This window comes from Oryx dammah, unplaced genomic scaffold (assembly GCF_014754425.2).
Source record: "Oryx dammah isolate SB20612 unplaced genomic scaffold, SCBI_Odam_1.1 HiC_scaffold_13, whole genome shotgun sequence".
Classification (NCBI taxonomy): domain Eukaryota; kingdom Metazoa; phylum Chordata; class Mammalia; order Artiodactyla; family Bovidae; genus Oryx; species Oryx dammah.
Genome location: NW_024070197.1, coordinates 38,778,931 through 38,806,765, shown reverse-complemented (window position 1 = coordinate 38,806,765; position 27,835 = coordinate 38,778,931). Strand labels below are relative to the sequence as shown.

Sequence of the window (27,835 nt, the reverse complement as noted above, 5' to 3'; positions counted from 1 at the left end):
CAGCGGTGCCGGGACTCAGTTACAACACGTGGTCTCTTTAGTTGTGGCAATATCTTTCAGCTGTGGCATGTGAGGTCCTTAGTTGTGAGGCATATGGCATCTAGTTTCCTGACCAGAGATTGAACCCAGGCCCCCTGTGCTGGGAGCACAGAGTCCCAGCCACTGGACCACCAGGGAAGTCCCAAGCTATCCCCGTATGAAACAATCACAGGAAGGCTCATGGGGACGACTTATTCATCTTGACTAGTGGAAGATTCTAACTTTATTCAATGTGACATCCTTAGATACTGTCAAGAATCAACAAAACACACTTGATCCTAAATCAACAAGTCAAGGTTCCGTTGACTGCCTTCCCTTTAGAACTTCCTGATTATCCTTCATGTGACTACAGTGAGCAATCTAGAAGTCTAGAAATGCCACTGTCAAGAAAACCAATCTTGAGCCTAGAAGGCTGAAGATTATTATACCACTTTACTCATCGCTAACACTGCTGTCAAATCACTGGGTGTTCAACACTGGAGTTGTGTTTCATAACTAAAGAAATATAAGAGTCACATATAAGCAGCTCATATAACTCAACATCAAAAACACAAACAACCTGATTTTTTTTTTAATGGACAGAAGAATTGAATAGATATTTTTTCCAAAGAGGAAATGCAGATCGCCAGTAGGCACATGAAAAGATGCTCAAGATCGCTAATCATCAGGGAAATGTAAACCAAAATCACAATGAAAAGGACTTCCCTGGTGGTCCAGTGGACCAGAACCCACCTGCCAACGCAGGGGACACTAGTTTGATCCCTGGTCTGGGAAGATTCCACAGGCCAAGAGCAATTAAGCCCATATAACACAACTACAGAGCCCGCGCTCTAGAGCCCACAAGCCACGCCTAATGAGCCGCTGTGTGGCAAGTACTAAGTCCCTGTGCCTAGAGTGCATGCTCTGCAACCAGACACGCCACTACAGTGAGAAGCCCGCGCCCTGCAGCTAAAGAAAAGTCTGGGCAGCAGTGAAGACCCAGCATGGCCAAAAACAAATGATTTTTAGAAGACAATGAAAAAAACAAGCGAAGAGTTCCCTGGTGGTGCAGTGGTTAGGACTCAGCACTTTCACTGCCAGGGCCTGGGTACAACTACTGATCAGGGGGCTATGATCCCACAAGCCATGTGACACAGCCAAAAAGAAAAAAAAAAAAAAGGTGAGAAAACCACAAAGAGGTATCACCTCACACTGGTCAGAATGACTATCATCAAAAAGAACACCAAGAACAAATGTTGGCAAGGATGCAAAGAAAAGGGAACACTTGCACACTGTTGGGGGAAATGTAAATTGGTACAGCCATTATGAAAAATGGTATGGAAGTTTCTCAAAAGTCTAGAAATAGAACTATCATATGACCCAGCAATTCCACTCCTGGGTATATACCTGAAAAAAAAAAAACACTTATTTGAAAAGATATGTGCACCCCCATGTTCATAGCAGCATTTTTTACAATAGCCAAAGATAGGGAAGCAACCTAGATATCTATCAACAAATGAAAGGATAAAGAAAATGTGATATATATATTTAATGGAATGCCACTGAGCCATAAGAAAGAATGAAATTTTGCTATTTCAGCAACATGGATGGATTTGGAGGGTATTATGCTAAGTGAAATAAATCAGACAGACTAAGACTAACACTGTATATCACTCACATGTGAAATCTAAAAAAATACAACAAACTAGTGATATAACAAAAAGGATGCAAATTCACAGATAAAGAGAACAAATTAGTGGTTATGGGGCAGGGGGAGAGGAAAGGGGGAAGGGCAATACACAGGTAGGGTTATACACTATTAGGTATCAAATAAGCTGCAAGGATATACTGTACAACATAAAACCCCCAATCACTCCAGGAACTCTGCACATCCCTCATACAAGTGGAAATGATCCCACTGCCCCTCCCAGAGTAATTGCTGAGACCCAGATCAACCACAGGAGGACCACCTTCAAACAAATCCTTTCCCCACCCAAACTGAGCATCCTTTGGTTACCTTTAGCCATCAGATAACTATCTCTATAGCTCCTACCTAACCCCAGATCATTCTTATTTTGTTCATGGAATCCATGCTTATTGGCTGTTACCTTCCATCTGGGCCAGATACTGTTACCTTGACAATCTCACCATCCCCTCATTCTATTTCCCACGATCTCCTTCCTCTCTTAAACTATCTCTAAAACAGTCATCACTCCTTCAGTTTAATTTCCTCCCACTATAGGATCAAAAGGTATTCAGGACATCATCTACATCACCATCTACAAATACCCTTGTAGATGATCTTGGTTCCTGGGGAGCAATTTAGAAAAAAACAGTTATAGAATTGGGCCTACATTCCATCCACGACCTCATTACTATTTGGGGGCAAAGGTTTGCCACCTTTTGGGTACCATTCCCAGGCATCTATCATCCGGCTCAAGAGGTTAGACTCAACAACAGAATCAATCACCTGCTCTTTGCTAAAGCAATTCACCGTGTCCTCAGATAACATCACCACTGGCCTCAGATCAGTGACTCACCAAGGATGAGAAACCCAGTATGCTGTTCTCCATAACTGCACCAGCCTCAATATGACCCAAGAAGGGACACGTGCACAGTGGTCAGAAGCAACTGCGGCATCTTTGTCCTTGGCAATCTGCGTGAAATCTCTGCCTTAACCAGGAAGATTCGAGACATGAATGAAGAGTTGTGTGCATTACTTCCATCACCACCCACTGAGGAGGGACAACAGGTCTGGGGACTTCTTCTGGAGGCTCCCTGAAGGTCTACGAAGTTGGGCACAGGACCAGTTTGGCCTCTAGTCTTCATCTTTCTATTTATCTTCAAGGTATTCCTCTCATCAAATGTCTGTGGATCCCACAGCACAGCAATTATCAACCCTCATCAAGTCTCAACAGATGATTCAGCTGGTTCTAAATGAATAAAAAGCAACCAAATGAAAAATGAATGTATTAATATATTGATCAGAGGAAAGAAGAACGCCTCTGCTTCCCTTGAACGGGAGGGAACTGACAAAGACTCTCTACTTAACCCAATGTTACTCAGGCTCCCTTGAATCTTCTCCCCAGCGAGGCCCATCCCTGTACTTCCTTATAGAATCCAGTTTTAGCAAGAATCTTGCTAAATTTAGCTGAATACCCCATCCTTGACACCTGATCAAACTCAGCATCCCCACTATACCCTGGGGATATGTGATCACCCTCACCTGCCTTCAGGTGAATGGCCCCCAAAGACTTGATAACTCTTCTTAGTAATTTTCCATCCACCAAAGCTGCCCCTCCCCCCACTTGCTCCTTGGCAGTAAATCCCCACTTGTTCTGGTTGTATTTTGAATCAGTCCCAGTTCTATATCCAAGTCTCTATTGCAATCTTTTTTTTTTTTTTTTTTAAATAAACTCTGTCTTGGCCATTTTAACTTCTGCCTGTTCTCTTTAACAGTGCTCTTTTCTGGACTTCTCTGGTAATGCAATGGATAAGAATCTGCCTGCCAATGCAGGGGACATGGGTTCAATACCTGGTCCAGAAGGATTCCACATGCTGCTGAGAAATGGAGTACTTCCTGCCATATCAGTAAACAAGGATGTCCCAGCCATCAGCGATTCTGTCCCTCCAAATGTTAATTTCTGAGCTACAAGGGCTCCCAGGAAGAACAGTACCTATAATCTGGCAGCCCTTAGGCTGCAGTCACTCCCAATGGTGAGCCTTGAGGAGCTAAGAATATTGACCCCAGATAGCTGAGATGCATCTGAAAGGAAAGATTTCAGTGACCCTAGACTCTTACATCTTCCCCTACATAGAAAAGTGCTAAATTCCTTAACTTGAAATATCTGGTTTTACTTAATTAATAATAATCTTTAGATGGTCAGACTACCTGCCCTGTTGCAAACTTCTATATAACCTGATCCCCTCCCCCCACACACACACACCCTCATACCACCCCCCTCCTCAGACCTGTTCTCTAAGGGTCACTTGAGATGCTGTCTCCCAGGCTTTAAGTCCTAAAAATTCCCACCAAATAAAACATAACTCTCAATTTTCAGGCTGTGACTATTTTTCAAGTCGACACTGCAGAGCAACTAAGCCAGTGTGCCACAACTACTGACCCTGAGTGCTGCAACTGAAGCATGCATGTTCAAGGCCCAGGAGCCACATCTGCTGGGCCCATGTGCAGCTCCTGAAGCCCATGCACCTAGAGCCTGTTCTCTGCAATAACAGAAGCCACTGCAAGGAGAAGCCTGTGCACCAAAACTGGAGAGCAGCCCCCACCCCCCCAAAAAAAAAAAAAAAAAACTAGAGAAAGCAGCAAGCAACAAGGATGCCCCAGCACAACCAAAGAAATAAATTTAAAAAAAGATTAACCCCTCCCAATCCAATCTGAAGTGAAAACAAGGCCATTTAAAAAAGAAAGGAAAAAAACAGTACTCTTTGTCTTCACCTGGCGTGTCGGTGAACAGGCCTTTTCTGAAGCCCTGCCAGATCTCTGCGGATTTCCAGGTTGGGAGGCCTGCCGGCGACCCCGAGGGCTTACTCTATAGAAACCTGCCCTCAGGTAAAGAAAGCTCCCATTTCCGGGGCTGGGAGGCGGCTCCGGCGAGGTCTCCGCCCTCCTGCCCTCCCGCGGGCGCCATCACCTCCTGACCTGACGCCAGTCGGTCGGGTCAGGACTTCCCTTAGTCTGAAAGGTTACCTTTGTGAACCTTAGACCCCAGGCCTCCCACCTCTAGCCTTCAGCATCCAAACCAACCAGATCCTCAAATCGATCCTGAAATAGAATTAAGTGAAAGTTACTCAGTCGTGTCCGACTCTTCGTAACCCCATGGACTGTATAGCCCGCCAGGCTCCTGTGTCCACGGAATTCTGCAGGCAGGAGTACTGGAGTGGGTTGCCATGCCCTTCTCCAGGGGATCTTCCCGACCCAGGCATCGAGCCCGGGTCTCCCACATTGCAGGCAGATTCGTTACCATCTGAGCCAGCAGGGTCTAGCACTTTCAAGTCCGCTCTGCGGGCAGTTTTGCCCACCCGCCCAGCACCCTGTGAGGCTGCACTGTCACATTTCGTTTGTACAAAATAATGTTCTTTGCTTGGACACCCAACGTGTGCTAGGCCAGGAGCCGGAAGCATATCTTAACTGCCCACCCCAGCCCTTTGCCCTGCATTCCAGATAAGGACTTGGCGGTTCAGAAAAGTTAATTAACTTGCGCATCTCCATGCTGCATGTTTGTAGCCACCCAGGACGGCAATCTCATCTCTGTCGCATGGCATCCAAGGTACCCAACGCTTCACTGGGCAACTGAGAAAAGTCCTGAAAGGGCCAAAGATAGCCCGAGGCTTTTGAAAAGAGGCGTTAGGCCAACCAATCTCTGGGTTTTTATCTTTTTTTTTTTTTTTTTTCAGCCTAAAACCAGACGCTTGGATCCCCTTCCAAGGCCCACCTTCCAGACCCCGCTGTCTCAGTTTATCCCCACCGACCCAGTAGGTGGGAGAAAGAGGCGTCATCATTCCTCCTTGCCCCTCCCTCTGTGGGGCGGGCTGCTTTGGCGGGGGGTCAATCCGGCTCCCGCAAAGCAAGGATGGGAGTGGCGGGGGCGGGCTGGAGAAGATTCCCGCCGTCCCGGAAGAGTAAAAGGGGCCGCGGGTTCCGCTCCACCGCCGGCACCTGCTACCTAGAAACCTCGGGTTGAGGTACCGCCCTCGGCCCCCGCCCGGGCCGGTCTGCCACAAGAGCGCTGGCCCTTTAAGAGCCGCGGTAGGGGATCGCGGGGAGGAGGGCCGGGAGCGCCCGGAGCTGCGCGGAATTCGCCGGGCAACCTCGGGCGCCGGCTCCCTGGCTAGCTCACTCGCTCCGACCCGTGCCCTGCGCCTCATTCTTAGGCTGCCCGGGAGCCGGGCCGGGTCGGACGCGGGGCGAGCAGGATTCACGGGCGGGAGGCGCGCGCTCCCGGCAGCGCCTGCCCCTCAACATGGACAGAAGGAGCTGGGCGCGCAGGGCACGCCGCGGGATCGGGCGGCCGGAGCGCTGAGGCAGACAAAGGCTCCGGAGTTGCGCTTGCTCTCTGCCGGGCCCCGGGCGCCGAGGCTGCAGGACTCCGCGGCGGGCGACTCCGGCCCGCCCTCTCCCTACTGGGCCGGCTCCGCGCGCCCGGACCTGCCCGGCCCGCTTCTCCTCGGCCGTGGGAATTTGCCGAGTCTTGGGCGGGGAGCCAGGGAGTCGCGAGTTCCGAGCCGCGTGCAGGGACCCGGCGCCCGCAAGCGGGCGAGCCCCGCGGGCATGGGCAGCGACCGCAGCGCGCCCGGACGGCCGGGCTGGGCGGGCAGTCTCCTTGGCGGCCGGGAGGCGGCTGCACGGCCGCAACTATTGCCTCTGCTAGTGGTGCTTCTGAGCTGCCTGGGCCGCGGCGCAGCGGCGGAGGACGCCGAAGTCAATGCGGAGGTAAGAACCCTCGCCAACCGCTTTGCCGGGGGTTGGAGAACTTGAGGCTAGGGGACTTGAGGGTGGGGAGGAAGCCACGCCCGCAGCTTGAAGCGTGGAGGGGAAGCGCGCAGAGATGAGCCCCTGTCCCGGAGTTGGGGGCGGGGAAGAAAGGGGACCGGGCCAGCTGACCATCTCCAGCTGGCCCTTGGCAGTGCACCTCTTCACAAACCCTGGAGGATGTAGGGCTTGAGCCCACTCTCTACTCCTCCAGCCATGTCCAGGGCACTAATCCTTCACAACCCGCCTCCCGGGAGCTGCTTCTGCGGCCCCCAGCCCCTGTTCCTCTCCCCTCTCTTCCGGACGCCCGATTCCTCGAGAGCCCTGCAGACGCGCGGTGACGTTCTTTGCTAACCGAGAGGGGGCTGCTCTGGGCCCCGGGGGTGGGGGTGGGGACCTTGAGCACAGCGGCAGCGCTCCCGCCTTAGTTTGGGTGACACTGAGCCTCGTGCGGCGCGCTGGGGTAGGGGGAAAGGGTGCGAACCTCGGAGGCAGCCGATCAGGGTTGAGGGGACGCTTTGGCGACTTTCTCGGACTCTTGCGCGCAAGTCGTGCCACCGCCAGATGGAATTAAGAGGGAGACTGGATCTCACCCGGCGCTTCCTTCACCGGCGCCCCTACGGCCAAGGCCCGGGTCTAAGAGGGTGGACTCTGAACATCTTTCCACCAGGAACCCGCTTGACGTCCCTACGGAGACTCATCTCTGGATCGGTCCAATGTATAATGTATGATTAGGCGGGGCCTCCTGGCGTAGAGCTGAGTCTCCACGGGGTCGCCGAGCGCTGCCCTCCGGACTAGGGACAGTGAAGGCGCTAGCTCCACTGAATCAGAGCAAAAGCGAACATGTTCTTTCTCCGACACTCAAAACGCTGCTTCCTGCCCCAGAGAAGAGGTGAGGTGTAGATGCATGTTGGAGGAGACACCCTTCTCTGCACGTCCCCGGTAGGCTTGGGCCTCGGTGCCCTTGGGCCGGCCTGGAGCCTCCCGCGCCCGGGTTACGGGCCTGAGTGCCGTTTCTATTTGCAGCCAGGCCGGTGCTCCCTTCTAGCACCCCACCCCCAACCCGCCCTGCGGCTTCCCCACCTCCCCGGCTGCCTGGGAGTTTTTTCCGATAGAAGCCTGCCTTTCCCCGCCCTACTTTTAATAAAAGCTCGGAGGAAGGGCAGGGAATTCCTCCCAGCTCAAGTTACACCTCCCAGCCAGTTCCCCACCTGCTCTGCCCTCCCTCTACGGCCTGGTCAGGGAAAGCAGCAGGGAGCCAGGCCCGGGTAGGAGGCAGAGCCGGGAGCCCAGGCCATGCCCAGTCCAGCTCCACCACCCCGCCCCTGATTCACACATGCATACAGGCAGGGGCTTATTTGAAGACTCCTGCTGGTGGGAAATGGCCCTCAGCCTGTCTCCAAGTACTGGCCAGAGAGTGCTGTTTGCACCCACCTGCCACTCTCTGGAGTGGAATGCCAAAGAATTGCAAGTCACAGACCCACCCCCCAGGAGTTTATAATCTACTTAGAAATAGCATCTCTGAACAGAAAGCAGTTGCGGACCAAACTGGGATTTGGTAGCTAAGTATTGTGATTTGGCATCTTAAATGGATAGGAGCTCGGGCACTGGGACCTGTGGTCTGAGGGTTTTTGTTCTCTCTTTTGCTTCTGTTTCTCCATCACCCTCTCCTCTCCCAGCTGAGTGAGTACCTCCTGCCCAGGGTCTGCACTGGGGGCTTCCCTGTGGGCTCTGATGGTAAGAAGTCCACGTGCAATGCCAGAGACTCTGGGAAGATCCCCAGGAGAAGAGAATGGCAACCCAGTCCAATGTTCTTGCCTGGAGAATTCCATGGGCAGAGGAGCCTGGCAGGCTACAGCCCATGGGGTTGCAAAGAGTGGGACACAACTGAGCGACTAACGCCTTTCACCTTTCAGGGTCTGCACTGAGGGCACAGACCATGGGCCTACGCTGGTGTGGCACTGACTAGGGATTGATTGACCTGCAGCCCCCTCTCCTCAGAGGACACTTGGGTTGGGCTGTTGCGGGAAGAAACTCTGGAAAGTACAGGGGACCCTTGAATGCTTGAAGCCAAGGTAGAAGGGGGGCTCAAGACTGGGGGTCTAGCCCAGATTCTACAGTTGGCTTTCGGGTACAGGATGTTGCTCCTTAAGGTCCTATCAAGTCTGGCCAGATCTGGGCCTACAGCCAGCCCATTAGCCCCGAGGCTATAGGAAAACTGTGCCAAGTCCAGGCGCTCCAAGTACCAGCCTCAGAGATTCATGGGCCTGGCTACACCCCGTGTCCAGAGTCTCCATCCCTTGAAGAAGGGCTTTGGTCCTTGACCACAGCTCCAGACCTTGGGTCAGGTCATGGCTAGGACAGTCTCTGAGCAGCTGAGTCAAGACCAGCTCCTCTCTCCCTCCCTCCCAGGGCAGTTTCATCAGGCTAAGGAATCAGGCAGGTGCTCAGAGCCAGCACACACATGCAACCTGCCAGTCCCCAGCCTGGAGAAGGCTATCTTTCTTGGGGAAGCCACCACTGAGCCATTCTGCCCTGTCCCACTCCCTCCATGGCTGTCAAGCCCCAGTCTGCAGCCATTCTGCCTAAACCAGGCCCTTCCTGCCTGACTGAGCTGCAGCTCCTGGCCTCCTCGGCTTGAGAATCCAGGCTCCCCTTTCTGTCCTCCTATCTCTGGCTCCAGCACCTAGTCCACTTAAGTGCCTTTGGTTTTCATCAGAGAAGCTTTGGTCTCTCCCCACCCCCTACACACCTCTAGGCCCTCAGCCCTCCTGCCCTGCCCCAGGGAGGTGACTCAGGCTGCCAGAGTTCACAGGTGTGGTGCCCCTGCCAGTTAATCATGGGCACACCCACTTTCCCTGAGCAGACTCCTGGGTATCTTCCTTGCCCTTACCCAGCAGCTGAGGAGGGGAGCAGACAAAGGAGGGTAGGGATCAGCTCGAATTCTGCCTTTGACCTTCAGGTCTGACTGGTGATCCACAGCCTCAGGCTTCCGGTGTTCCAGTCTCCATCCACACTTCCATGCTGGCCCCTGGGTCCCCTCCGGTGTGCTCATATTAGTGCCCTGTCCTAACTGTGGAGCAGAAGCTGCAGGGGCCCCCATGCCCACCCTCAAGGGGAAGAGGTGTGATAGTTTGAAGGCCTTGTCTTTGAGAACCTATAGAAGCTGAATCTTTTCTTTCTGTTCTCTTACCAGTAGCAAGCCACTGTTCTCCATACTTTGTTTCAAAACCCATGGAGAACTGGGCTGATGAGTGCTGCCAAGGACTTGGGATCTGACTGGACCATGCCCTTTATGCCAAGTCCTTCGCCAGGGCCCTGTGTTTGGGCTGCCTTGGGGTCCAGTCAGTCGGCTGCCTCCTTGCAGAGAACAGCCCTCTGTGTCTGTGCATCACAGACCTGCCTGTTCTGACCCCTAGATGCAAACTGCTTCATTTGCATCCAAGGAGAGTGGGGAGGAAATAACCTAGAAACACACCCAGATGCTCCCCCCAAAGAAGACTTCCCCCAGAATCCCTCCAAATACTTCCTCCAAAATCCCTCCATATACTGCCCACATTCTCTAATACCAACTCAGAATAGCAAGACTGCCCAGCAAGGATAAACCTCTCCCTGCCAAGCACTGGGTTCTAGCCACCCCTCTGTGCCCTCCAGGTGTTCCTCCAAGGTTCCTGCCGTGGACCCTTCTGCCCAGCCGACAGTTTGACTTCTGCCTGAGGCCAGCTCAGTTGTGGTGGTGGTTGTGGTGGCTGCAGCTTCCCACCTCCGATTAAAGTTGTCGCTATAGACTGAGTGAAGCCCCTCCCCTCCCTCTACCTACCCCCCACCTTCCTCAAATAATATGTTGAAACCAAACTTCCCCAAGGTGATGATATTTGGAGGGGCCTTTGCAAAGTGATTAGGTCATGAGGGCAGAGCCCTTGTGGGTGGGATTAGTGTTATTCTAAAAACTGTCTGAGGGACTTAACTGGTGTTGGACTGGTTAAGACTCCAAGCTTCCAATGCAGAGGGTGTAGGTTTGGTCCCTCAGGAAACTAAGCTTCCGTGGTGGCTCAGTGATAAAGAATCCACCTGCCAATGCAGGAGACTCGGGTTCAATCCCTGGGTTGAGAAGATCCCCTGGAGAAGGAAGTGGCAACCCAAGCCCACTGCAATATTCTTGCCTGGAGAATTTCATGGACGGAGGAACGTGGTGGGCTACAACCCATGGGGTTGCAAAAGAATCGGATATGACGTAGTGACTAAACAACAACAGTTAACTAAGATTCCACATGCCTCGCGGTGTGAATGAGATGTAAAAAGATAAAATACAAAACCTGTTGGCGAAGTCTCCCTTGCCCCTTCCATCATGTGAGGACACAGCAAGAACTTAGCAGCCAGACCTGTCACTCTGAACTTGAATTTCTTACTTCCAGAACTGGGAGAAATAAATGTTGTTATGAGCCACCCGGCTTATGGTATTTTTCTTATAGCAGCCAGGATGGACTAAGGCAGTTGGCACCTTCAGTATCGCCCCAAGTCATGTAGTTCACACAGCTGGCTCCTTAGGCAGGGGCCAAACCCCGTGGCCAGCTCTGCCTTGGGCGTGGAGAAGTGTTCTCTGGATCAGCAGAAGCAAAAGGGTTCGGGGCTCTCTGCTTAGAGCTTCCTCCATCTCAGAGAGGGCCGCAGGAGGAGTCCACAGATGAAGGTGCGGACCTGGCACCCTGTCAGCTGCTGAACACTCCAGGCCTGAGACACATAATAGGCGCTTTCTGACTGGACAAGCCTCGACTGAGTTAGGCTCATATGAAGCCATTCCCCAGCAGGACCCTGGTTTTAGGGATGCTTGAGCACTTTAGGGGAGTAGCACAGATTTTTGCAGCTGTTTTTGGGGCAGCAGAGATGTTCAAGGTGGGCCTGGATCAGAGAGACAAAAAGGAACGCCTCTCACCAGCTCCCGTTTCCCTCGTGGGATCAGCAGACAGTGAACAAGTAGACCCAACTCAGCCTCTAGGATCTAGACAGACAGACCCTGGGTCCCAGCCATTAGCCAGCCCTCAGAGATGCCCCCATGGCCATGGAGGCTGGAGGCCAAGGTTTGGAGCTGCTCTCCAGGACTATTTCTTGAGCCTTGGACACCACCTTGTCCTTCTCTCAGAAGGTACTGACCACCCAACCCCCCAGGGGTGAGAGCCCAACTTCGAGTCCACCGTACTTGAGCACAGCACCTGGTACATAGGAAGTGCTTTCGGAATGGTGGCAAAATACAGTGAGAAGCAAATGGCATTTGCTGTTGGGCAAATCATTGACCCCATTGGAGCCTCAGCTAGGCAACACGGTTAGAGATGGTTCCATAGCATCACTGACTCAATGGACACAAATCTGAGTGAACTCCGGGAGATAGTGAAGGACAGGGACGCTGATGTAATGTACTGCAGTCCATGGGGTCGCAGAGTTGGACTTCGCAACTCAGACAGACAGAGCCTCAGTTTCCTTGTCTACAAAATGAGACTAGTAGTAGTATCTGCTGAATGGTGTTACTGGGGAAATTCAGTGTGTTTGTGTATAAAATACCCAGTGTTCCACATGGTGTCCCTCACGCGGTGCCCAGGGGAGGACCAGGTGTTACTTTTGAGCACCTTCAACATACTTGATTCCATCCTGAGCAGGGCCTACAGTGGTTTTGTAAGATTTTCACATTTAATCCTGAATTAGCTCTGTAAGTTTAGGTGTAATCATGACCCCACTGTACAGAAGAGAAAGTGGAGACTGTGAGGTGAGAGAAATTACCCTTGATTCTGCAGCCTGGATAGTAGCAGAGCCATTCAGTGTGGCTTGGAGCCTGAGCTCCCAGCTCCCGGCTAGGTGAAAGGCTGCAGGTCAGAGCCCACGGTGTCATTTTTTGGAAGCTCCATGGCCAGACTGGAGCCTGCTGGGCCAGAGCCAGGTGGGAAGGAGGGGATGGGGGTGGGGCCAGGGCCTTCCTCAACCACGTGAGTCCGGAGCCCTACCCCCGACCTGTCCAGCCACACGGGCCAGACCCACTGCAAAGACCATACCTACAGAGGGGTTTCCAGGTGGACGGTCCAGGCCTGGCCCTCAGCCAACCTGAAACCACCAGCCAACAGGGCCCTTTCACCCCACCCCTGCCACCCGCTGGCCAAAGGACCCAGTTGTTTCCTCCAGGTTAAGGAGTGTGGGGCTTGGCGGGGAGGCCCCTTCCTTCCTCTTTCCCTGGCCCAACATCCCCACCCCACCGGCTCTGCCTACTACCCGGAGCCCCTTCCCCAACTATAGCTGTCCCATCTTGAGGGCTTAGATTTGAGCCCCAGGAGAGCAAGTGTGTTCTCAAACCACTTGAATATGAACCATGCTGCCTCTAAAAGAAGTAAATGGTCCACCAAGGACAGGGCGGCCTGGCTTGGGGCCCCTGTAACTGGTCCCAGGACACCATGGAAGGTCTGTGTCCACTGCTGACGGGCCTGACAAGATGCCTTTTGTGCCTGTCTGGGCAATCCTGCCAGGGTCTGCCTGGCCTGCAGAGAAAGCGGTGTGACAGAAGCAGAGCTGAGCCAGGAGAGATTGCTCTTATCGAGTGGGGTCTGATAAGGCCGGGTGGGAGGGGGCTCCAGTGATCTGAGCCTGGAGGAGCTGGCTGTAGGGTAGCTGAGGCTTGCCCCTACCCCTGAGCCTGCTTAATGCACATTATTGATCTGGTGGCTCCTTCCCAGACACGCCCACAGGATGGGGGAGGGCCTGCCTTGGCGAGGTCTCAGCAGTCCTGGGGAGCAGCCCTGCTGATGTGGCCCAGTGCCCAGACCCAGACACCCATGGTGGGGAGTATTAGACTCCCTCCCCCAGTGCCCTCCCCCAGCACTGTGCTGGGCACGGTTCCCCAGATGGGCCAGAGCCCAACATCCCCAGCCTTAGGCCAAGAGGAGCCGACAGTGCTGCCTCTGGGCTCCAGTTCTACCCACAGACCGGCTGTGTGACCCTGGGTGAGCCGTGCACCCTCTCTGAACCTTGCAGTCTGTGTAATGGGGATGGGCTACTTGTGAGCATTGAATGGGGTGATGAGAATCGACAGCCTGGCTCCAGCAGATTCTCAGCCCCCAGCTGCTATATTTATGGCCTCTCCTATAGGGCCAGGGGGCCAGGAATGCCCCCACCCCCAGACTCTTGATGGCTCTGCATCTCCTTGCCTAGGGCCAGCCACTCACCTGAAGCTTCTGTCCATACTTATGGGGTGGGGTCTGGAGCTGGACAAAGAAATAGCTGAAAAAACGGGTTGGTAGGGGCAGTTCTCCCACAACAGCCTCCCTCCCTGGGCTGCAGGAGGCAGAAGGGGGCCTCGTGCTCTCCCTGTAGAACCGTTCCTTGCCTCCCACTGGGCAGTGATTCTCACGGAGGGGGTCTCCCTACTCTGTGGCGTATGGGCCTGCCTGAGCCTCAGTTTCCCCTTGTGAGAAATAGAACTTCACTGCTTGGTTCATCCCACCTGTGAGACTCAGGTGACAGGAAAAGGAGTCCTGATGGAAGGGGGCAGGAGGCAGTGTTTATACCAGTAGGAGCAGTGGAGGCTTGAGCAAGCCTCTCCCCCACTTTGAGACCAGAGGTCTGTCGTGACTTTGGGAATTGCGCCCCATTTTTGTCTCGTGGCTGCAGAGCCCCTCAGGAGACTGGAGTCAGGGCAGCACCTGCCATACGCCGGTGCCTGCCCCAGCCCCATGCTCTTTTCCTCCCCCGCAGGGCTTGTCGCACTTAGAACAGTAGGGTGATGAGAAACTTCCTCCTGGATACTGGCGGAGGCAGGGTGGGGGGCAGCCCCAGCCCCGCGGGTGGTGAAGACTGGTTGGTGCTTGGTCAGCTCTGAGCCCATTGCTTGCCAGTCAGGCGTCTCCATCAGCTCCTTCGCCTTATCATCTAGAGACTCAGCTGCTCTGCCAAGGCCGTTTCAGCCTAGTCCACTCACATCGCCAGTCCTCGGCCTCAGCTTTCTACCCAGACACTGGCCGAGAGACATTTGTCACCAAGGAGGCTTGGCTGATACTGAGGTGGAAGCTCTTGGCTTCCCTGGAACTCAAAGGGTGCCTGGCAGTGTGACGGAGGGTCCACAGGCACCCTTGGGCCTTTAGTGTCAGCCCCCAAGCTGTCTCAGTACTGAAGGGGCCCCTCTGCCCCTTCCGCCCCGCCAGGCTCTGGACCTCTTCACTGCAGACAGGCCCAGCTCCCTCCCTTGCCCTCCTCTCCCCTCCCCAGGGCCCCAGCCAGCCTCCCCCGCCTGCCCTGCCCTCCTCCTGTCACTTGCCAGACACCACTAATCAGCCCCTTGGTGGCCTGTGATTGCGCTCCCCGGATATTTTTACCTTATGCAAATAGGCGATGTAGAGGTGCCCTAGTCTGTCAGCTGCAGCCCCAGGCCCTCCCCCCACCTCCAGCCAGATTCCTCTCACTGTGAGAGCTAGCCAACCTCACAGCCTCGCCTTCTAGATCTCTCCAGGCTTCTTCAGGCAAACCGTGTCCATCAAGAGTGGTGGACGTCCCCCTCTCCAGACATAACAGGCACCTCAGGAAAGGTTTCTCTGCTTGGGAAGAAGGCTGTGGAGGGCGCCCGGAACACTGCCAGGGTCTGGAAGCTGGAGGAAGGAGCTGGAAGGGTGAGGGGGGCCCGTGGCGGGTGCCGCAGGGCACTCCGACCTCCCCCAGCCCTGAGGCTGCCTTGTCCCAACCTGGATCCTTCAACCCTGTCGATAGAGGCAAAAGTCTGCCGTTCTAGGAACAATGAGGCAGTCCTCCACCCCCACCCCAGCCCTGTCATTAGTAATACACTTTTTGAGCACTTTCCCCGCCCAGCACGGTGCCCAGGGCTCCTGTGGACATCCCCATTTCATCCTCGTGGAAACCCCTGAGATGAAGCAGGTCCTGATACCATCCCTTTTACAGAGGCATAGGAATATAAAGGGGGCTGACGAGGCTCTGTCCCCAGAGCCGTGGTGGTTTCCAGCTCGGTGTCTCTGCCTCGTTCGTTGTCCTGTGACTGTCACCCAGGGCCCTGCGAGCCCTCCAAGCTGAGGCTCGGCGTCCTCAGCCTCTGGCTGTCTCCTGCCTCCGCCCTTGTTGGCTCAGCCTCCACTCCCTCCAGCAGCAGCCTGGCATGGCTGAGCCAGGCCGTGTGGGCAGCCCGTCCGCTCCGGGGGCCTGGCCAGGGGCCAGGGTGGCACCGAGGGGAGCCAATACCTGAGGAACTGGACGTGGCCCTGGTCGAAGACTGATGTGGGCGTGGCCCAGGCAGCTGACACGTGGCTGTCGGCCCAGAGCAGCGTCTGTGTCCAGCCTCCATCTGCCCCGCGGGCCCTTGCTCTGCAGCCTCTGCCTTCCAGAGCCTCTCAGAGTAGATCCCCTCACTCGGGTTTTCAGAGCCTGAGGATAACAAGGAAAGCTTCAAAGGACACGCTTCTGTGTGGCCAAGGCCCACAGCAGCCCCTGGCCTCTGTGCTGACCAACTTCCCACAGTGGTCACCATGTTCTCATTGCCTTGTGGGCACGAGGTGGGCAGGGCAGAGTCCCCTTTCTCAGCACCACTCAGCTTGGCTCACTGGGGATCCCACCGTTGGGTTTCGACTGCAGTGGTCCTATCTGCTCACAAACTCGCAGGTGTGAACTCTGCAGGGGTCTCCCTGGGGAAATCGTCGTAAACCCCTGGAGGTCAGCCACCTCCTCCATGGCCTCCAGCTGGCATGGTGCCTGGCACAGAGAGGGTGCTCAGAAACATTTGGCAGGGTGGCTGGCTGGGTGGGTGGACAGACAGACAGATGGGTAGATGGATGAGATTTGCCCAAGGACTTCCCTGGTGGTCCAAGGGGTAAGACTCCGAACTCCCAATCCAGGGGGCCTGGGTTCAATCCGTGGTCAGGGATCCCACATGCTGCCACCAAGAGTTTGCACGCTGAAACTAAAGATCTCACATGTTGCAAGGAAGATCAAGGATCCCACATGTGGCAATTAAGACCCAGCGCAGCCAAATAAATATACAATTTTTTAAATCTTTTTTTATATCAAAAAAAAAAAAGACGAGCCAGGCAAATTCTGAAGGGGATAGGCACTCCCACTGTGTGCCAGCTGCTCTTCACAGGGCTGTCTCTTTCACATTGCACCCACCAGTAACCCTATGGCTCCCCATCTTTCACATGAGAAAAGTCAGGCCCAGAGAGAACAGTTAGTGGCAGAGCAGAGACTGAACTTCAGGCCTCCGGTCCTACCCTGATGGGCCTGAGTGGACTCCCTGAACTCATCTGCTCTCCTTCGAGAAGGCTTAGGGTCTGGTGCAAGTGTTAGTCGCTCGGTTGTGTCCGACTCTTTGTCATCCCATGGACTGTAGACTGTCAGGCTTCTCTGTCCATGGATTTCCCAGGTAAGAAGACTAGAGTGGGTAGCCGTTCCCTTCTCCAAGGGATCTTCCTGATCCAGGGATCAAATCCAGATCTCCCACATTGCAGGCTGATTCTTTACCACCTGAGCCACTAGGGAAGCCCCATGGTTTTTCTACTAGGTGAGAACTCAAGAGGTTCTAAACCCCATAGGGGTCCCAATGGTCTGCCTGGATGGTAGGGAACCCACCCCTGCAGGGGCCAGTGCAGTAATAAAGATGGCAACTGTGGGCTGTCCTCATGGACACAGCTACCATCCTCATGGGGGAAGACAAATGATAAATAGCCAAGTGAAACATAGTGTGTCAGAGGGCAGGCAAGGAGGGGAGGGAGGGCGTGCAGGGTGCAGTAGGTGGGTGTGTTTTCTACATTTGTCAGAGAATGCCCCTCCAATAAGGTGAGGAAGCAGAGACCTGAAGACAGAGAGGGCATGAGCCATGCAGATGTCTGGGAAGAGCACTCCAGGCAGTAGGAACAGCAAATGCGAAGGCCCAAGGCAAGAGAGCCCGGCTGGGCTGAATGAATGATAGGAGTGAGGCCTGAGAGCCAACCTGGGGCCCAGTAGCTCCTGTAAGAATTAGCTTTTCCTCTGAGACAGGGCGTCTTTGGAGGGTTCTAGGCAGAGGACTGATCAGTCCCGGTCTTTTGTTCCAGCTCTTGTGTGAGAACAGACCACAGGAAGTGGAAGCAGGGAGAGTGGTCGAGAAGCCCACACTGGTGGGAGGTGATGGGGGCGGGATGGGGTGGGAGGCAGACTGTGCATGCTTGGAGGTCAGGGTGCCAGGACCTGCTGACCAGGCCGTGGCCTCTCCTTTGCAGAACTGGCTGCGGCTCTACGGCTACCTGCCCCAGCCCAGCCGTCACATGTCCACCCTGCGCTCCGCCCAGATCCTGGCCTCGGCCCTCGCCGAGATGCAGCGCTTCTACGGGATCCCCGTCACGGGTGTGCTGGACGAAGAGACCAAGGCGTGAGTCCTTCCGTCAGGTCATTCCCAGACCCCACTAGCACCTGCCCTCCTTCCAGCCTGCTCTGATAAAGGCTTGGCCTGTGGAGTTTAGGAAAGGGTGGCCTATATACGAGATGGCAAAGGGTTTGATCCTCCATGCTAGCTCTCATTGGTTGGGAGGGGCTGCTGCTGTCTTGTGTTGAAAAAGCTCCTGAGGCCGAAACCCAGCTCAGCAGCAAGAAGCACAGAATTGATTAGTGGTGTCTGCCACAGGCTTGGGAATGGGAGGTGTGGTATACGTGCTGTGATTGCCTAGTTAGGCCTTGCTCTGAGTCTGACAGAGATGCTGTGACCCAGAGCCACATTTTTGATGAGCACTCAGAGCAGAAGGTATCAGGGATAAAAGGCCTCAGGGTAACTCACCTCCTGCTCCTGGGCAATACTGGTAAACAGGGGCTCTCCTTTGCAGAGCCACTCCTAGGCATGCAGTCTTCCAGTACCAGGTCATCATACCATTTTCCTGAGAAGGAGCTCAAAGCTTAGGGAAAGTCTTCTCACTGCCGCTGCCCTCATAATAGGTGCAGCTGGAGGCCAATGGCTGGAGGGTGGAAGATGGTGGACTGCCTGGAAGAGGCGGTGCCCAGCAGGCAGGTGTGTTGAGAGGAGGCTTTGTGCTCCCAGGTGGATGAAGCGGCCCCGCTGTGGGGTGCCAGACCAGTTCGGGGTACGTGTGAAAGCCAACCTGCGGCGGCGGAGGAAGCGCTATGCCCTCACAGGGAGGAAGTGGAACAACCACCATCTGACCTTCAGGTAGAAACCCCAGCTGCCCAGGGTGGCCTCCCCTCAGGGCGTGTTCTGAAGCCCTGAGACTGCTTATTCCCTGGGCTGAGGCCTCAGGCTTCCCGGTGGGCTTGTCTGGAAGGCTTCCTTTCCCAGCAGCCCACTGCAGGGTGCCCGGCCTCCCCATCCAATCCCACCCCCATGCTGATTGGATCGGCCCCTCCCCCACCGCAGTTTCCCTCGAGAGAACGGTGGGACCCTTTGAACTCTGCTCTGTCCTCCTTTCCTCCCTCCCCGCTCCCAACAACAGCCGAGGGCTGGCCTCACCCGCCCAGGTGGGCTTCTACACCGGAGGAGGCTTCAGGGGTATGTAGGATAAGGGAGGCCCTGGAGCATCTGGGCAGTCCAGCATCTGCCCAGGGGGCGTCTGTGCACCGAGTCACCTGCACAAACCCTGCTTCAAATACCCCTTGATCCTTTCTATCAAGTTCTTTGGCAAGAAATCCCCCTGAGCCTCGAGCTGCATAGAAGTCCTCAAGGGTCCCCCTTCCCGTTCCAATCCAGCCATGACCCCACCCTCAGCTCCATCTCCCAAGGAAGAGCAGCTCCTGAGGTCCTTAGGGACCCAGGCCCCCAGAGTGAACTCTAGATCCATGAGCTGATTCATGATCTGTGATGGAGCTCTGTCTAGCACACAGATGCTTAATCTGCTTTAAATGGGAACTAACAGGCCTCACCAGGCTTTTATCACGTGCAGGCACATGCTCCGTGAGTTAAGCCGCTGAATCCTCCCAGGGACTCCATACTAGAAGTGCTGCCCTCCTTTCCCATTTCACAGATGAGGAAGCTAAAACTCAGAGAGACTTCAGTTGCTTGCCCAAGGTCACACAGGAAATGTTAGAGCCCAGCCTTGAACCTGATTCAGCCTGACTCTGGAGCCCAACTTTGAGAACCACTTGGCCTGTGTTTCCCAAACCTCAGCCATTTGCATCCCACTTTCTAGGTCTTTCTCTTGGCTCTGTATCACCTATACTTTTAATTACTTAATGTTTTTTAAAATAAGCGTCTTTGGCAAAATGCAACCTTATGCAGTGATATCCTAATGAATTCCTGGGCTTGACAACTTAGTTTTTTTTTTTTCAAATTCACATCAGAGTAAATTAACAGTCGGTATTGATGAGCATCATCCATGAATGAGCTCAGATCCTATGCCCTTTCCCTGAGACCATGTGTCCCCGCCCCCAACACAGTGGATGCTAGCAATGGACAGCAGCCCTGGCCCTGGGCTCACTCACGTCTTCCCGTCCACCTGCAGCATCCAGAACTACACAGAGAAGCTAGGCTGGTACCACTCGCTGGAGGCGGTGCGCCGGGCCTTCCGTGTGTGGGAGCAGGCCACGCCCCTGGTCTTCCAGGAGGTGCCTTATGAGGACATCCGACTGCGGCGGCAGAAGGAGGCGGACATCATGGTACTCTTTGCCTCTGGTTTCCATGGCGACAGCTCGCCATTTGATGGCACGGGTGGCTTTCTAGCCCACGCCTATTTCCCTGGCCCTGGTTTGGGTGGGGACACCCATTTTGATGCAGATGAGCCCTGGACCTTCTCCAGCACTGACCTGCATGGTGAGCACCTTTGGGCAGGGTGACGACAGGGGTGGGGGAGTGGGGAGGGTAGAGCTGGGGGCTGGGAGGGGAGAGAATCCCCCATGCAGTTCTTGGGAGCATTGACTCTTGGTCTTAGTCTGCTGTTCATCATCTCCAAGGGGGGTGATAGGGAAAGGAAGGGAGGGATTGGTGTACCCATTTTCCAGATGGGGAAGATAGAGGCCCAGAAGTCAGAGTGGCTTAGCTTCTTCTGAGAATAAAGTGTGGGCAGGCTCTTTGGGCCCCTCAACCCATAGAGTGGGGTGTCCAGGTCCTGGGCCAGGCCAGAGCTGACCCCACTGCCCGCCATGACAGGAAACAGCCTCTTCCTGGTAGCAGTGCATGAGCTGGGCCACGCACTGGGGCTGGAGCACTCGAGCAACCCCAGTGCCATCATGGCACCGTTCTACCAGTGGATGGACATCGACAACTTCCAGCTGCCTGAAGATGACCTTCGGGGCATTCAGCAGCTCTATGGTGAGCGGGCGGCAGTGGAGGACAGGGAGCTCTGCACGCCTGCTATCAGCTCCCAGCCCCATGAAGCATAGGGACCATGGCCACACCCATTTTGTAGATGAGGAAACTGAGGCCCCAAGAGAATTAGCGATGGTCCAAGTCATCCAGTCAATAGAGGATGGTGCTAGAAATCAGTCCTGGGCTGGCCGACTCCAGGCCCAGGCCCTCACCCAGAGATTCCATGGTGGCTCCAGGGGACACAGGCGGCCCCAAGGCCCCTCACTGCCCCCGTTTTCCTCCTCACCCTGTGGGATATTCTTATTAGACCCAGGGTGTCCCTGGGGTCCTTGTGCCTCCCACCATCACACCCAGCCCAAGCGTGTCCCACTGAGGCTCTCCTCCGAGCATTGCTGGTTTATCACCCCAGTTCAGTGGGTCAGTACCCACCCCGCGCCCTCACTGTGTTCCCAGCCACCTGGGAACTACATTCTCCCCTCCACTTGTGTCTACTGCTTCTGGAGCCTCCACTGGACCGGCCAGCCTCCTAAGAGGAGCATCCCCAAGGGGAAGTGCAGCCAGGGGTGGCCTTAGGGCGCAGTCACCCTAGCCCAGTGTGCGGAGGTCAACGAAGGGACTGCGTGGAAGAGACTGGAGGTCCTCCCGAGCGATGGTGGTGAGGGGAGGGGTCTGCTGTGGTCAGATAGGGCCTCTCACTTGGATGGGCTGCCCATGGGGCACAGGTCTCCCCAGGCCACCAAGGTTCCGAGTAGGAGAAGCTGGCATCTTGGCTGGGTTCTGGGGCTACCCTCCTCACTTCCCCCTCCCGCCCCTCTGCAGGCACCCCGGATGGCCAGCCACAGCCCACCCAACCTCTTCCCACTGTGACCCCCCGGCGGCCTGGCCGGCCAGACCACCGGCCCCCCAGACCCCCTCAGCCACCTCCCCCGGGTGGGAAGCCGGAGCGGCCTCCAAAGCCAGGCCCCCCACCCCAACCCCGCGTCACAGAGCGGCCCGACCAGTATGGCCCCAACATCTGCGACGGGGACTTCGACACGGTGGCCATGCTGCGGGGGGAGATGTTCGTGTTCAAGGTCTGGCCCCCGCCTGCACCACCCCCCCAGCCCCTTGGCCCAGGCTCAGAGCAGAGAGCTCCCTCCCACTTCTCCCCCAGACTCTTGCCCCACCTCTGCCCCCCTCACTCAGCGGCCCCAGGGGAGCCATCAGACCCTAGACCAAGAAGAAAAGAGCCCGAGGGACAAGGGACTTGCCCAGGATCGTACAATAAGCCTAGGGGCCCACCCTTGTGCCCCCCCACCCTCTTCCTAAGAGCCCCTGCACCAGACTCTCCCAGGCAGGGAGAATTGCCCACATCATCCACTGAGTAAAAGGTGATGCTGGAAACCAAACCCAGAGCTGGCCAACTTCAGGGCCTGGCCCTCACTCAGCCCTCACCCAGAGCTTCCACCGTGGCTCCAGGGGACACAGATGGCCCCAGGGCCCCTCGCCACCCCCTCTTCGCCCAGTCTGAATATGCTATTAGACCAAGGGTGTTCCTGGGCCCCCAGGACCCATCCTTCTCATTGTCACTCCCAGCCCAAGCGTGTCCCCCTAGAAGGGGGGGTGGGGGCCCCCATGCCGTCCACTCACCCCCACACCCTCCCCAGGGCCGCTGGTTCTGGCGGGTGCGGCACAACCGCGTCCTGGACAACTATCCCATGCCCATCGGGCACTTCTGGCGGGGCCTGCCCAGTGACATCAGTGCCGCCTACGAGCGCCAGGACGGGCGTTTCGTCTTTTTCAAAGGTGAGTTGGGGCAGGTGGGAGGGAGGAGGCTGGGCAGCCTTCCTGCCCTCACCTCTGGCCTGACCTCTGACCCAGCTGGGCCTGACGGAGGATGGAAAGGAAGGACCGCGTGCACATCTCGTCCTGTCTTCCACTGCTGGCTTACTCAGGGGGACCTGACCCTGGCAGCAGGGCAGGGGTGGGGTGGGGGGTAGACAGAAACCAGAGGCCTGGCGGGCAGAGGCGGACTGACTGAGGGCAAGTGTCTACCTTCTGCAGCATGGGGGCTCCGCCCCATCGCCCTCCTTGCATCCTAGGCCTCTTCCTTGCCCCTTCCTCATAAGAGCGAGTCCCCGAGCCCACTCTGGGGAGTGTCCCTGGGTCTGTCTACAGAGACAGTGGAGCTCCCTCCCCTCAGCCCCTCCTCTGAGGCCTGTCCCCCAGGAAGGGCCTCAAGGGCAGCACCCCTGAAGGATTGGCTGTGTCCCCAGCCCCCCTGGCCTGAGTCTCAACCAGGTAGGAAGTCCCCAAGGACCAGGCTGGGCTCACACTAAAAGGGAGGAGCCTGGGCCGTGCCCTGGGGGGCCCCAGGAACACAGTCCCCAGATCCAGAGGCCAGGCCTCTTCCCTCTCTCTGTGCAAGAACTGTGTGTGGGGGGAGTGGATGTTCAAGCAGGATCAGAGGCTCGTGTGTACTGCGATTGAGTGTGTGGTGTGTGTGTCATTGTGAGCTGGCAATGTGTATACACGTAAATGGTGCATTACAGGTGTCCCTGAGTGCCACATGCATGTGATGTGAACATGAGTTGTCTTGGGTGTGGAGTGTCAGTGCTTGTTCTGTGTACAAGGATGAGAGTGTGTGTGTGTGTGTGTGTGTGTGTGTGTGTGTGTGTGCGTGGTGAGTGTAGCAGTGAATGTGAATTTGGAGACCCAGATTCTCACTCCCCATGCCCGTCCCCCAACCCCTCCCGCAGGTGACCGCTACTGGCTCTTCCGAGAAGCGAACCTGGAGCCAGGTTACCCACAGCCGCTGACCAGCTACGGCTTGGGCATCCCCTATGACCGCATCGACACAGCCATCTGGTGGGAGCCCACAGGTCACACCTTTTTCTTCCAAGAGGACAGGTGAGCGCCCCTCCGCTAAAGGGAAAAGGCTCCCATCCTCAGGCCCTCCCAGAAAGAACCCATGGCCTGGACAGGCACAGCCCACAGCCTGGTACTTTTGGCCACAGGTATTGGCGCTTCAACGAGGAGACGCAGCGTGGAGACCCCGGCTACCCCAAGCCCATCAGCGTGTGGCAGGGGATCCCCACCTCCCCTAAAGGGGCCTTCCTGAGCAATGATGCAGGTACCAGGGCCGGCCCCCACCCAGCCTGCCCAGCACCCACCATCCCCCCGCCTCCACACACATGGGACAGGACTTGCTTGTGGTCACCAGCATCAAGATGGCAGGCACGGGGGACCCAGCTGGGCCAGGCAACCATTGACACCATTTACAGAGGCCAAAGAGTAAAGAGTAAAGGACCCCAAATCGCACAGTGAGGAAGTGGTGGAATCAGGAGTCCAGCCAGGCCGGCCTGTGTCCAGAGCTGGTACTCAGAGCCGCCCTGCTCTCCACAGAGCCTTGAGCCCGGCAGGACTGTGGGGTGAGCTTGGGCTCAGAGCCTCGGGAACAAGAGTCCTCCCGATGAACCCCCCTTACCTATCTGGCAGAGAAGCCTGATCTCTGTCGTTATAACTGAGCAACAGGGAGTTGCGGCTTTTATTTCTCCAGCGGGGTCTCTGGTGAGTTTCAGAATGCCCATCAGCCTTCAGGGGCTCAGGGGAGACCTGGCTGGCTTTGCTAATGTTCAGGCGGGTTACACGGCTTCCGTGCATGGTGGCTTCACCCTGCGGCTGCTGTGACCTCATTGTGCTCCGCTGAGCAGGGATGCATCTGGTGGCTCAAACCTGGTCCTTCCTGGGGTTTAAAGGATGTGGACAGAGTGCCCTGGACCAGAGATCTGGTCCAAGAGGGCATCAGGCCCCACTCCGGGTCTGTGTGGCCTTGAGCAAGACACTGTCCTCTCCAGTGTAGGAGGAAGCCAGGCTGGATCCCCTGACTCTAGCCCCCGACCCAGCAGGCTCTAGGACCCCTCTCTGCACTGCCCTGGTCAGTGTCAGCCCAGCCAGAAAACATGGACAGGTTTCAAAACGCCCAGGGAAGCCAGTGAGAAAGAGGGTGTTCTAAAGCCAGGGCCCCTCTAGCTCTCCCTGGTTCTCCTCACGGGTCTCTGGCCAGCGGGGAGCCCCCACCTAACTCTCCTCTGGCCTGCTTTGCCCCCTGCAGCCTACACCTATTTCTACAAGGGCACCAAGTACTGGAAGTTTGACAACGAGCGCCTGCGAATGGAGCCCGGCTACCCCAAGTCCATCCTGCGGGACTTCATGGGCTGCCAAGAGCACGTGGAGCCGGGGCCCCGGTGGCCCGACGTGGCCCGTCCACCCTTCAACCCCGACGGGGGTGCAGAGCCCGGGCCGGGTGGTGACAGCGAGGAGGGCGAGGCGGGTGGTGAGGCGGGCCCTGGCGGTGGCGGCGCGGCAGGGCCGGACGAGGACGGGGGCAGCCGCGTGGTGGTGCAGATGGAGGAGGTCACGCGGACGGTGAATATGGTCATGGTGCTGGTGCCCCCCATGCTGCTGCTGCTCTGCATCCTGGGCCTCACCTACGCCCTGGTGCAGATGCAGCGCAAGGGCGCGCCCCGCGTGCTCCTCTACTGCAAGCGCTCCCTGCAGGAGTGGGTCTGACCCTTGGCGCCAGACCCTCCCACTCCCCACGGTGCTAAGGGGCCAGGCTGGCCGCCCTGTGGTTCTGAGACGGCCCCTGGGGCCTTTCATCTAGAGCTTCTGTGGCTCCTCAGCCCTTGGGTGGGGGCCCCTCCAGGCCCACTGACAGCCCTGCCAGCCCTGCCCCCTTGTTTATTTATGCCCAGGTATCTTTTTTTTTTTTTTTGCACACTAATTAAGCATTTCTTCCTACTTGCCTGACCAGGGCGGTCCCTCAGGGCGATCCCTAGGGGCAGGGGCTTAGAGGTTTCTAAATATACTTCTGCACCAGAGAGGGAGTTAGGCTCCCACCCACCCCTGGCTTAGCCAGAGGAGCAGTGGGTCAGAAGGCCCTGTTGGAAGAGTGAAGGGCTGCTGGGTTGGTCTCCACCCTGAGCACCTGGGTCAGAGCCCAGGGCTCTGTTGGTTTTAGAGCTTGGTGGGGCCTGACTGGTCTCCAGCCCCCTGAGTCTCAGAAAGAGCTTCCACCTGGTGGCAGCCTCAGGCCAAAGACGGCAGGGAGGGGAGGGGGCCCGCTGATCGAGAGTCCTTTTGAGGTTTGGTTGCTTCCCAGCCCACTTCTAACAACCCCAGCAGTCGGGATTCCTTAGGCCCAAGAACCCTGCCCACACCTGGCCAGCCCGGGGCCAGCAGCCCCCAGCTCCCCTGTACCTCCTCCCCTTTCGGGAGAAGGGGCCCTGGGCCTGCCTTACCAAGGACCAAAGCGGGTCTGCCAAGGCCCCACCCCCAAGGGTAGCGCCAGCCACGCTCCCCAGGGGGCTGGGCTTCCAGGCTCCCGCCCACTCTCTGCTCTGAGCTGCAACTCAGTTGGGTTCTTTCCACGAGCATCTTCCCTCCCCGTCACCCCCCACCACCAACCGCAGGGGTCTCAGAAGCCCACCAGCCTCAGGCTCAGCTGCCAGTGTCCTAGTTCTCCCAGGGAGAGAGTGGGTAATGGGTGCCCAGGCCGGGGTTATAGGTGTCCAGAGACGCATGCCCACCAGACTTAAGGGGTTCCTCTCCCCCAGCTCGCTGTCCCCCCGGACACTGGTGGGGGTGGCGTGGTGGCCAGCAGCTCATCCTCTCTCTCAGACTATGGGACGGGACTGTGGAGCCCCCAGAGGAGCCCACTGTAGCCTGGGGCCTCCCCCGATCCTGGGTTCAACCCTGTGGATGGAGGTGATTCTGCCCTCTTTTCCTCCGTGAAGCAAGCAGGAGGCGAGGCTGCCATGGGAAATGGTACTGTAGAGCCGGCTCTGTCCCCGCTGCTCCCCTAGCCGTGAGCCAGCAGGCCTGCCGCCCAGAATCCCAGAGGCCCATGGGATGAGGGGCCCCTCGTGGACTGGCCCCCAGTGCGCGTCCAGCAGCATCCTCCCCACTCCATCCTCAGAACCACCGGAGAGCCAGCCGAAGGGGGTGGGGAAGGGATCAGTGTCTGTCTGTAAATAATCTGCACTGATTAAATAGTATGGCCGGCGACTGCGCCTCTCTTCTAAGAGGCCTCAGGCTGGAGCTTACAGCTAGAGGGGCTGCAGGTGACTTGAGGGCAGGGGATGGGGAGTGAGGGGGGGACATGGTCCCAGCTGGGATTTGGGGACTTGTTCCCCCCATGCCAAAGAGAGCTGATTCCCAGATTTGTGGGAGCTCCTTCCCAACTGGCCCTGGGAGGGGCAGGCCTCTGGGGAAGGCTGGGAAGTAGCTGCCCTCAATAGACCAGAGCAGGGTAAGGCAAGGTACCAGGAGTGGCCATGCTGGCATTGAGCAGAGAAAGGATAGGGAATTTACTTGTCATTCATTCGTGGTGAGAAAGAGCAACCTGCTTCCAGCCGTCTCAGAAGGGTGGGAGAAACAGTCCAGGCCACCCCAGCCTTCCCACCCGTCCAGATTGGTTCTGGGCAGCCTGAAGACCCAGCTTGGGCAGGAGGAGATGGGAAACAGTACCACTGTGGAGTCTAACAGTTCCTCTCGCCACACACGCTGCTCAGCTGGTGAGGGACACCAAGGATCTGCTCTCTCTTTTTTTTTTGGCTGTGCCACACAGCTTGTGACATGTTAGTTCCCCAACCAGGAATTGAACCCCGGCCCTCCACAATGAGAGCATGGAGTCCTAACCACTGGACTGTCAAGGAATTCCTTGCAATGTTAGTTCAGTTCAGTTCAGTTGCTCAGTTGTGTCCAATTCTTTGCGACCCCATGAACTGCAGCACGCCAGGCCTCCCCATCAATCACCAACTCCCGGAGCCTACCCAAACTCATGTCCATTGAGTTGGTGATGCCATCCAGCCATCTCATCCTCTGTCATCCCCTTCTCCTCCTGTCCTTAGTCTTTCCCAGCATCAGGAAGTCTTTTCCAGTGAATCAGCTCTTTGCATCAGGTAGCCAAAGTATTGGAGTTTATTTTCATTTTTTTTTTTCGGCTGTGCCACTCGGCATGCTGGATCTTAATTCCCTGACCAGGGATCAAACCTTTGCCCCCTGCATTGGGAGCCTGAAGTCTTAACCAG

The 27,835-nt window shown here is 56.4% G+C and overlaps 1 protein-coding gene and 1 long non-coding RNA gene across 2 annotated transcripts; one reads left to right on the top strand and one right to left on the bottom strand.

Annotated features, from left to right (window-relative positions):
- Positions 1–242: 242 nt before the first annotated feature.
- On the bottom strand, positions 243–4,875 carry LOC120873143. The gene is made up of 2 exons (XR_005723391.1): positions 4,727–4,875; positions 243–2,951 (listed from the first exon to the last, which is right to left on the bottom strand). It is a non-coding gene; the product is annotated as an uncharacterized LOC120873143 (long non-coding RNA).
- An 807-nt stretch (positions 4,876–5,682) lies between these two features.
- Positions 5,683–26,810, top strand: MMP15 (matrix metallopeptidase 15). The gene is made up of 10 exons (XM_040253885.1): positions 5,683–6,469; positions 17,737–17,885; positions 18,546–18,674; positions 19,960–20,267; positions 20,604–20,765; positions 21,582–21,835; positions 22,409–22,547; positions 23,501–23,651; positions 23,759–23,874; positions 24,856–26,810. The coding sequence occupies exons 1-10, from the start codon at positions 6,308–6,310 to the stop codon at positions 25,311–25,313; spliced, it is 2,028 nt and encodes a 675-aa protein (XP_040109819.1). The 5' UTR covers positions 5,683–6,307; the 3' UTR covers positions 25,314–26,810.
- Positions 26,811–27,835: the final 1,025 nt, after the last annotated feature.

Excerpts from the sequence above, each read along its gene's own strand:
- MMP15 (XM_040253885.1), top strand. The coding sequence starts at position 6,308 with ATGGGCAGCGACCGCAGCGCGCCCGGACGGCCGGGCTGGGCGGGCAGT. Across the intron at positions 17,886-18,545 it reads CTGGACGAAGAGACCAAGGC|GTGGATGAAGCGGCCCCGCT; the intron begins GTGAGTCCTTCC and ends TTGTGCTCCCAG. Across the intron at positions 20,268-20,603 it reads CTCCAGCACTGACCTGCATG|GAAACAGCCTCTTCCTGGTA; the intron begins GTGAGCACCTTT and ends CCGCCATGACAG.